Raw genomic sequence first — 11,740 nt, 5'->3', positions numbered from 1 at the left:
GAGACATTAAACAGAAGTCCTGACTCTCTGTGGTAATTAAAGGGGTGGTAAAACACATTCTTTCGAAGGCTTGATTATGTTCGTGGGGTGCACTGTAACATGTATTCATGCTTCGTTTTAAAAAAATTGCATTATTTTTCATATATTTGACCTTTATTCTACACTGCTCTATCCATCCTTGTAAAAACGGTCTGATGGTTTCCGGGTTCTATGAAGCCAGTCCCTCAAAAATACACAATGGGCTCAGATTGGTTAGCTGGCCCAGTGTGTTGTGATTCGCTAACCGCCTAGTGCACATTTTTTGGAAACGTCACGCCCCTTACCTTTACCGGTAGACTGTGCTTTGGTAGTATTAGAAACAATGGCATCAATAAAACCATACAAATTTGAGCCCGAATCGGACCTAGAACATTTTAGTGAAGATGATCGAGCAGAACCTGTTCAAGAACGGCTGTTAAACGACATTTCAGAATGGTTTGTTTTTTGTTGTTGTTGTATAGCCTACTACAGTCCTCAAAGGGTTTTTTTGAGTAAAGACTGCGGATCTATAGTGATCGCTACTGAATGGCACCGTTACTTTTGTATTTTAAGAACGAATATAGCCAAATATCTGTCGCAAGAACTATTAACCCAAAACGAATGCTAAACATTGGCTTTACTATAGCCAAATCAAACACAGAACCATGTTTAGCATGCCTGTAGATAAACAAGCATGGAGATAAACAATACATAAAAGCTCTAATCAAAGAATAATTTACTCTAATTCCAAGTTCGCTGTTGAGATTTTAAAAAGTTTGTAACGTTAGGTGTTTGTCGGATAACGTTAAGTATGAATGAGCATTTAACAAACTGGTTTGCAGAGCCAAACAGCGTTGTCATTTGTTTACTTCCTTGCAACAACGTACAATTAACAATACGAACTATTACAGGAAAATACATTGACGAAAAATAAATCATACTTACAGGTTGTGGCCCGTATACAGCTTCTGTTTTTAAATCCATCTTTCAGGACAAGCCGTTGTGCGGATCCTGCATTGAACTCGCGAAGATATTGTGGAAGCTTTCCTCTGTAAAATGTGCAGCACAGAGAGCGAGATAACCATTGATCCCTAACTCCTCCGTCCCTAGGAAGGCTGAACAAAGTGGATGTGCAATCTGGATGAACATAACAGCGTTTTCGTCGGCATTGCAGCAACAACACTGCAGATAGACGGCATGTTGCAATTCAGTCCTACAAATGGCGCCCGCGCCACTGTGGGACGTCACATGAAATCTAAGAATACCACAACAACTCTTCTCCACAGCAATAAAAAAAATGGCCTCATCCCCCTTATTCTCGGAGGAGGGGTTTATGTAAATATTGGGGCCTGTGATGTCAGCAACCCTGGAGGAATGTCTGTAGTCCCTACTGGCCGTTTGCTGTAGTCCTTAGAAATTGATTTCTTTAAAAGCAATTATCTCCCTTTGCTTTAAACTTTGAACGTTGTAACTTTGCAGATGTTGTTTATGCTCAAACAGCAACATTACACACTAGCTAAAGTTAGAAGAGTGAAATCGTGTTTTACCACCCCTTTAAAAATCCAAGGATGTCCTTCGATAAAGAGTAGTGGTGTAACCCTGGCATCCTGGCCATATTTGCCCATTGGCCCCTGTCCATCATGGTCTCCTAACCTTGAGTGACCCAGCCAGAGCTCAGACTTGAACCCGACTGAACATCTCTGGAAAGATCCGAAAATGACTGTGCACTGACGCACCCCATCCAACCTGATGGAGCTTGAGAGGTCCTGCAAAGAAGTACGGGAGAAACTGCCCAAAAATAGGTGTGCCAAGCTTGTAGCATTATACTCAAAAAGACTTGAGGCTGTAATTGGTGCCAAAGGTGCTTCAACAAAGTATTGAGAAAAGGCTGTGAATACTTATGTACATGTGATTTTTTTTTCCTTTTTTTAATTATAAATTTGCAAAGATTTCAAACTAACTTCTTTCACGTTGTTATTATGGGGTATTGTTTGCAGATTTTTGTAGAAAATTATGTATTTAATCCATTTGCAAAACATAACAAAATGTGGAAAAAGTGAAGCACTGTGAATACTTTCCGGATGCACTGTTTATTTTTAATCCACCACACTAGCCATTATTTTTAATTACATAGCAGGTTATCCAATAATAATATTAATAATAATAATACATTTTTATTTATATAGCGCCTTTCCAGTGCTCAAGGACGCTCTACAGTGTACAAGTAAAAAGGAAAGCCGCCACGTATGAGGTGTTTCTGGGTGTTTCTCCCTCCTATCTGCTTTAAGGTCTTGATAAAATGTAGCATTTCTTTCTTAAGAATCCAATATACTGTTATTATTTTGTTTAATAAAGAACCCTGTCTCGTCTTCTGTCCAAACTTACCGTACCATCTCTAAAAAATTATCATGCTACTTTTACGTGCACCAGGTGACCTGCAAATGCAAAACTGTTTCCATAGAAACCCAATAGGATTTACCCATTTTCCCAAAACAAGCTCTGTGATCAAGAAAAGTTTATGATACTTGCACGTTTTGTCCATCAAGATAAGACAAAACAACTAAATGCAGTCGTCAGAAGTAAAAAGCTAAAGGTAAGCTAAAAACGAACTACACCACGGTCCCACGACTTCAACATCCTCATCACTAAGCTTCTGACAACTCTTTCAGTTTTTATCTAAAAACATTTTCGCAGATTGTTTGAATTAGACTAGTTTATAAGAGCACAATTAGAACCATAATGAGGCTGGAAAAGCGGACTGAGTTTATCTGTTCGGCTGATGGTGTTTAATCTCCTCGACAGCCTCTGTAGTCCCATTTAGCCACTTGTTAGCAACCGCCTTTTTCAAGACATGTAACAGCTAATGTATTTTATGTCGTATAGTAAAATGTGAAAGTGTCTTGAGCTTGTGTTCACCACAGATCTTATTTCAACCATTTAACCAAAATCCCTTTAAAAAACCCAATCAAAATTATCGTTGTTTCCATCGGCCGTATTTTATATATGAGGACTTTGCCTTCTCATTTTAAAACACCACCCCACACCACTGGATTTATTGTATAGGCCTACTTCAATTCTGGTGGAGTTATTGGGTGTTACATATGGACAAAGTATTTCCAAATACGCACTTAAATGATTTCTAAATTCTTGAATCAAAAAGCCTAACTGAAAACATAAGGGAGCTGAAATTACATCCTTTTCTGCAGATGAATGAAAAAAGTTTTGATAACAGGAATAGAACCAAAGCATCAAAGAGTCTTCAAAGAATTACAGCTGGCAGCTGGTAGACTGTCATAAAAGTTATATGAAACATATCATGAAGTCTCATTCAAGCAGACCGATAATGTCAGGAAAAAATACTTTTGATTTTATAACACAATTTTATAACACTTGATCAATACCAAGATCAAGTATCAAGTGTGTCAAGTGCGTCATGTCAAGTGTGAAAGTTGGCACGCTTTTTTCAACTATAGGCCTTCACATGCATATTTCAAATGTACAAGCTGTTAATAGGAGTTTCATGAGGTATTTTGTTTTCACATGCATCATATGCTCCTCTGGACAGTGCATAACACATATCTGTAATGAAACCCTGTGTGGATTAGTTAAATTTTTTTTTTACACTGTTTAATGGAAATTCACTCTGACAGAGAGAAACCTGTGGAGAACAGGCTTGCTCAGGAACTCCATGCTGGTTGCACGGCAAGCAGAAGCCGAAAATAGCTGCAGTCACAAGGGGGTCAGAGCAAAAAGCAACTTCAGCCAGAATCGGGGCTTTTACCTCTGTTATACATGTAGTCAGGACAAAGACAGTGTCACACATTGGGACCGCGTTCCCAGCTGTCTCCCCCTGCATACAGCATGCTAGGCTTTAATCAGTTTTAACAGCCCCTAAGAAGGGTCAGACAAAAAGAAGCAGGCTGTGGCAGTAAATAAAGCCAGCTAGCGAGGCCAGAGCAGGGCAACCCTCAAAGTGGCAAGTATTTCATAAGCGTGCCAAACACCTCACTGGGTTTTATTTGTAGACTCAAGCTTTCACCTACAGAAATCTCATGGCTGCAATAATCAAACGGAACATTTGGAAAATGAACTGGGTCGATCGAGTCTTTCCATGACATACGACTCACACTCATTCTGCAACGGTCTGGCTTAATTTTCATGTTGGTCCATCTGGAACGACGAACGTTCCAAGATAACGTCCTGTTTTGAAGCACAGACTGTTAGTGGGTCTCATAAGAATCAAGAGGAAAACTTCCACACATATAAAAGCTATGTTCAGAATAGCATACTACTCATCCAATTTTTTGCACTACATAGTATTTTATATATGCAGATGGCCTACATTTGTCTAAATAAGCAGTAAATATGGAAAACTATCGGAACTATGGAAAAAAAAAAATAAGATGGGAGGACAAGGGGGTCTCACAAATGTTTTACGAAATGTTTAGCAAAATTTTAGGGTAAAACTTTATAATAACGTTAAGATATAAATAATGAACTAATCATTTACAAAACATGACTATAAATTCATAAATGATTAAAGGGGTGGTTGATTGCCCCTTTTTACATGATGTAAAATAATTATCTGATGTCCACAGAGTGTGTATGTGAAGTTGTAGCTAAAAATACCCCACATATAATTTTTTATAGCATGTTAAAATTGCCATTTTTTGAGGGTGAGCAAAAATGTGGCATTTTTGAGTGACCCTTTAAATGCAAATGAGCTGCTGCTCATGGGGCGGAGCTTCAAGAATTCCAGTTAGCAATCATAATCAAACCACCCCTTTAAAAAGTGATAAGCTGACATTTTTTTGAATGTTTTGTTAATTTAGTAATTTATAAATGATTAGTTAATACATTCATAAATTATTAATAAGTGGTATGTTAGACCGCCTATATCCATATATATAAGTGATTAATAGTTTACACTTTAGATTAGGGGATGCAGAAAGCTTAGTAAATGACTTGTATACACATACACACAATATAAGAAAGGTAAGAAAGATCTACAAATGATATGTAACCCATGATGAATGGTTTACACTTTAGATTAGGGCAGGGGTTTTCAAACTGGGGTCCGGGGACCCCCAGGGGTCCTCCAGAAAATTTCAGAGAATAAAAAGACAAAGCAAAAATGGATAAAGTCTAAATGGTTCTCTCCTTTCTTGCCATGTATATACTTTCCAGAATTGTTTGTGTTTGCTTTGTATCTTTCTACTGAGTTTCTCCCTATAGTCCGCTTTATCTTGCTCACTGGGGTAGTACGCAGTACGTAAGCTGCTTACATACATTTATTGTGAAAGATGCTTATACAAATAATTTTTTATCGAAAATTTTCTTCTTCAGGTTTATACATCCAACATTAAGTATAGCCAATTGAAGTGTGGAAACAATGTGTTGAATTTATAATGTCACACTTACTCTAACACTTTAAAAAAACTTTTTTTTTTCATACATAAAAATATACCGTATATATAGATGGATTTTAGGAAGGGGGTCCCCCATTAAGGTTCATCATGTTTGGGGGTCCTTAGCGTCATAAAGTTTGAAAACCCCTGGATTAGGGGACGCAGAAAGCTTTGTAAATGATTTACAAATCATATATAACAGGCGTTGAACATTGCAGTGTGTACTGCAGTGTAAGTGCTGACTGGTGAGGGAATATATATATTCTTCTCTGACACACATGGAGTCTTTAAACACTGATGTGAGCTTCAGTGGAAGGTGGAATTGATTCACATTACCACTAGATCAAAGAATTTATTAAACCCACTGGAAGCCATTTATAAATGTTTATCCCCTTGAAAACAAATAAATTACTCTTCTTAAAAAATGAAGAAAAAAGCTGTTTTAGCATCCCACATGTTTGTGCTTTTGAACACAGAACAGATTATACTGATCATTTACTAATGATAACATGATTTGTTCAAGATTAACCAGTGTTTATTGAGACAATACTGAAACAAGTTAGACGTAAATACTTCAATGATTTATAAATTATAAATAGTGTATCAACTAATAACTCACCAACCATCTACTATTGATCTGTTTGATTTTTTTATGATTTATAAATTTTTAAGATAACTTACAGCACATTTGTATATCACTAGCATTATTAATAAGTTATATTTATATAGTCATGTTTTGTAAATGATTAGTTCATCATTAACGTATATTTAATAAATGACTTATTACTTAACAAAACATTTATAAATTGTTACCATATCACCTATTAATCATTTATGAACATGATTAATAGGTGATATGCTAACAATTTATAAATCTTTTGTTAATTCAGTTATAAATCACGGTAACACTTTACAATAAGGTTCATTAGTTAACATGAACTAATAATGAACTGCACTTTTAAAGCATTTATTTATCTTTGTTAATGTTAATTTCAACATTTATTAATGCTTTATTAAAATCTTGTTAACATTAGTTAATGCACTGTGAACTAACATGAACAAACCACGAACAGCTGGATTTTTATTAACTGACATTAACAAAGATGAACAAATACAGAAACAAATGTACAGCTCATGGTTAGTTGATGTTAGTTAAAACATTAACTAATGTTAACTAATGAAACCTTATTGTAAAGTTTACCTAGATCACGTATAAGTTATTAGTTAATGATGAACTAATAATTTACAAAACATGACAATATGTTCATAAATGATTAGGTGACATGCTAATAATTTATAAATGTTTTGTTAATTCAGTAGTCATTTATTAATTATTAGTTAATGATGAACTAATCATTTACAAAACATGACTATATTTATGAACATATAGTCATGTTTTGTAAATGATTATTTCATCATTAACTAATAACTTGTAAGTGACTTATAACTGAACGTTATTATAAAGTGTTACCAATTTTTGTGAGAGAATGCAAAGTTTCTCAGGGAATGCTTTGCAAGTAATCTCAGTGTTCTTGGGGGGGGGGCACAAGTTTTGAAATATATTTTCTCGTTTTTCTTTCCTCCACCATGTCCCTTAAGGTAAATGATCTTCAATTTCTAGTGAGATGATCTGGAAGTAATAGCAGCTGTGATTTTTAATATTCCTTTTTAAGATGCAAAAAGTAAAAATATTTTTTTGTCATTTTTATGTGCACTTGTTACATTGCCATTAACAAATAAGAAGTGAATAATATCATCTAACGTAGGCTACCTACAAAAGATTAAGGTTTGGTTTAGTGTTAGTTAGTTGTTTGCAATTAAGAATAAATTGTTGTTATTATTACACTAAAAAAAAAAATATATGATGAATAAGTCATGGCAGCTTCCTGTTTTTCCATTAGTTTAAAAAATGTAACTCATAAAAACAGAACCAATATCAACTTACATTTTTCATGAAATTAAATGAAATTACTTGTACAGCCAATTTGTTTATACTTAAGTTTTTAAAAGATTTTGACAGTGTGTAACTTGCAACAAGGACACATTAAAATACAAGTTAAAGTGAATAAAAAAAGCATGATGACTGGATGCCAATCACATCTGAATAAGTGAGGTAATAAGATAAAGCATAATATCGTTGGAAACATTTAATGCCTTGTATCAATAGCTATTTTTAAAACAGAGTAGGCAGTATGCAGTAGGTACATGCTAATACTGAACAGTTCTAAACATAACCTCTCTCAAAGAAATGAAATATAAAATGCAACCAGGAAGCAATTTCTTTCCCTGTTGCTTGCCTATTATTTCTTCTGCAGTAACGTGTTAGTGGATTGTGCAGTTTGTGTTGTGGTATCTTGGCCTTGGCATTAATCTCCAGAACTGACAAACAGCAAATCAGCAGTCCAAGGCTTGGCGTACAGAACATCCCTCTGTCCAATCCCAAACGCTCCGCTCCTGCGTGGATAACTCAGACGTGCAGACCAGACAGGCATCTGTACCACATGCATCCGCACGAGCACAGCAGGAGGAAAACGGTAGCGTGCAAACAAACAAAAAATACTCACAATGAGTCATTCCAGATTTGTAAAACTGTTTATTCAGCAAGCTAAAATAACTCACACCTACATGGTCTGGTGCCTGCGGATTAGGGGAAATACTTGGACATGATACATCCACCAGATTTCTCAGCAGATGTTAAACATTAGACAAGTCACCTCAATAAATAATAAAGATTACTGTGAGATATTTCACATGGACCGTGTGAAAATCCTTTAACATGAAGGATCAACCTTTCACGACATGCATTAAAGTGTCGGTAAGGAACAGTGACAGAACGGAGCACAAAATGCAGAGAGTCGGCTGATTTATGGCAGAAAAACATGGAGAAGAACAATGACTTGTGGAGGCTCATGAGTTGGCGGCACTGAAGTAGATGTAACTCTCTGTTGGGGTAGCGCGGGCAGCTGGGTCAGCGCCGAGGGCCAGAGTCAAGCAGATCTTTTGCTTCATTGATCTTGGCTGCCAAATACGGGGATCCACCTGCAGGACAAGCAGCAGTTTTCATTCAGCATGTTCATGAATTGTCTCCCCTTCCTCCTCTTATTCTTTTAATTCTTTTAAACTGTAAAAAGTGCACTTACTCCAATAACCTCTATCTCCAATAACTTCCTGTCCCATTTCTACAAAAAAACTGTCACTGGTGCGGTACCCTTTCAAAAGGTACACATTTGTACTTTATTTACCCCTAAAAGTGTACATATTAGTACCTAAATGGTTTTGAAAGGGTACCATCGCAGTGACACATTGTGTTCCTTTTTGCCAAATGGATAAATTGCCTGTTGCGAACAGACAAATTTCACAAAATGTAAACTAAATGTAAACACTCCTTACACAACAAGAAATTACAATTTTATTTTTATCTTAATACTCTCTAAATGCCTTTTATTGTGCATGATACATTAGCGCATGTTATTCCAAATAGTAATAACTATTTTGGGGTCTGTAATATTTTCTTAATGTTTATGAAAGAAGTCTCATGCTCAATGTTTGTAACCAAAAAGTTTTCTTTTTTAATATATTATAAAATGTAATTTATTCATGTGGTGCAAAGCTAAATTTTCAGCATCATTACTCCAGTCTTCAGTGTCACATGATCCTTTAGAAATCTTGTATTTTTTTTTCCAGGATTGAATAGAAAGTTCAAAAGAACAGCATTTGTTTGAAATAGGAATCTTTTGTTAACATAAATGTCTTCACTGTCACTTTTGATTAATTTAACATGTCCATGCTGAATAAAAGTATTTATTTCTTTCAATAAACAAATAAAACTTAATGACCCAACTTGTATATACCAGTGTATAAAACACCCACTTTCACATTCCAATCAATTCGGGGTGGATAAAATTGACCACCTTACATTTTCTTTCTCATTTAATATCACGTTTCACTCAGACATGTCATAACAGAAATCAAATGGGTCACAAACAGTGCTTTCCATTGACTTTAAAGTCACTTTGAAACTAAATGGAGCAACATAATTAATTTGCTACCCCGAGTCCACAGGCGCAAATCTTTCATGATTTCTGCAGCCCTAGTTACAGCTCTACATCCGCTAGCTTGAGAAAAGAAATCTCTTTGCCTCCAATCACTGACTTTCAGCCCACGTCCATGGTGTATGATGGGAGTGTGTGGCTGAGGGGGGGGTGGGGGGTGTGCTATTGCTGGCAGAGTGTGATGAGGCACACCTGGTGCCCGCTGCGCCCCATCATGCTGCTATAAATTTCCATTGCATCTTTTGTTCAAAAATCACGTTCCACGAGTGCGTGTGTGAGGTGCCCTGGAGGTCCAGAACACGGTCACAAAGTCGTAGCAGATTTCATAGCTAGACCCTCACATCTGTATCAATCATTTCCCCTTCACTACGCAATGAGCATGCTCACAACCCCTGTTTTTAAACCCCTGATTAAGGATGTAGAATATGGCATTAATATGGGCTTTATAAGTAATAATAAACAGCGAATATGCTAGTAATATGCATGCTAATAAGCAACTAGTTAATAGTGAGAATTAGACCCTATAATATATATATATATATATATATATATACACACACACACTCACCTAAAGGATTATTAGGAACACCTGTTCAATTTCTCATTAATGCAATTATCTAATCAACCAATCACATGGCAGTTGCTTCAATGCATTTAGGGGTGTGTTCATGGTCAAGACAATCTCCTGAACTCCAAACTGAATGTTAGAATGGGAAAGAAAGGTGATTTAAGCAATTTTGAGCGTGGCATGGTTGTTGGTGCCAGACAGGCCGGTCTGAGTATTTCACAGTATATTTGAGCAGATTGCTCAGTTACTGGGATTTTCACGCACAACCATTTCTAGGGTTTACAAAGAATGGTGTGAAAAGGGAAAAACATCCAGTATGCGGCAGTCCTGTGGGCGAAAATGCCTTGTTGATGCTAGAGGTCAGAGGAGAATGGGCCGACTGATTCAAGCTGATAGAAGAGCAACTTTGACTGAAATAACCACTCGTTACAACCGAGGTATGCAGCAAAGCATTTGTGAAGCCACAACACGCACAGCCTTGAGGCGGATGGGCTACGACAGCAGAAGACCCCACCGGGTACCACTCATCTCCACTACAAATAGGAAAAAGAGGCTACAATTTGCACAAGCTCACCAAAACTGGACAGTTGAAGACTGGAAAAATTTTGCCTGGTCTGATGAGTCTCGATTTCTGTTGAGACATTCAGATGGTATAGTCAAAATTTGGCGTAAACAGAATGAGAACATGGATCCATCATGCCTTGTTACCACTGTGCAGGCTGGTGGTGGTGGTGTAATGGTTTGGGGGATGTTTTCTTGGCACACTTTAGGCCCCATAGTGCCAATTGGGCATCGTTTAAATGCCACGGCCTACCTGAGCATTGTTTCTGACCATGTCCATCCCTTTATGACCCCCATGTACCCATCCTCTGATGGCTACTTCCAGCAGGATAATGCACCATGTCACAAAGCTCGAATCATTTCAAATTGGTTTCTTGAACATGACAATGAGTTCACTGTACTAAAATGGCCCCCACAGTCACCAGATCTCAACCCAATAGAGCATCTTTGGGATGTGGTGGAACGGGAGCTTCGTGCCCTGGATGTGCATCCCACAAATCTCCATCAACTGCAAGATGCTATCCTATCAATATGGGCCAACATTTCTAAAGAATGCTTTCAGCACCTTGTTGAATCAATGCCACGTAGAATTAAGACAGTTCTGAAGGCGAAAGGGGGTCAAACACAGTATTAGTATGGTGTTCCTATTATTATAATGGGTTTATGTGAAGATTGTTTTAAGTTCACGCAAATTAAAAGTTGTTATATTTTTTAAGCCTAATAAATGTTAAAATTGACAGCTTTCAATCATTTCATGTTGAATGACTATAATTAATGGCTAAAATTGAGGAAAAAATATAAATTTCATAGAGACATCAGTAGCAATATTGGTATATCGGTGATATGGCCTTCTTTCATAAAAAAGATGCCATTAAACACATTTAAAATATACTGTCTACTGTCTGTCTACATTCATTTGGAGTTTAAATGTGAAATTATTACAATATAAAAATTTATTAAAAACATTAATGTTTGGTGGTCTTTATCCTACAATTATTTTATTTCATTCATTCATTTATTTATTGATTTATAAATATGAGATTCAGAGAACAGCACTAAGATATCAATGACCTTGCTCTACCTGAAGGACTCGCAGTCACAGGATTTACATAAAGCCACTCTTCTCCAAGATC

General features: G+C 36.5%; 1 protein-coding gene across 2 annotated transcripts in view; it reads right to left on the bottom strand.

Moving 5' to 3' along the window:
* Nucleotides 1-7,999: 7,999 nt before the first annotated feature.
* Nucleotides 8,000-11,740, bottom strand: part of dnajc15 (DnaJ (Hsp40) homolog, subfamily C, member 15) — a 28,198-nt gene continuing 24,457 nt past the window's right edge. For both annotated transcript variants that reach the window (XM_079820988.1, XM_079820989.1), the window contains one exon: nt 8,000-8,465. In XM_079820988.1, coding sequence (XP_079677114.1) covers nt 8,432-8,465 — 34 coding nt within the window. In that variant the 3' untranslated portion in view covers nt 8,000-8,431. The remainder of the gene's footprint in view (nt 8,466-11,740) is intronic.

This window comes from Gobio gobio, assembly GCF_949357685.1.
Source record: "Gobio gobio genome assembly, chromosome: 7".
In the NCBI taxonomy this organism is placed as follows: domain Eukaryota; kingdom Metazoa; phylum Chordata; class Actinopteri; order Cypriniformes; family Gobionidae; genus Gobio; species Gobio gobio.
Note: the sequence above shows the minus strand (reverse complement) of the source record. Positions and strands in the feature narration are given on the sequence as shown.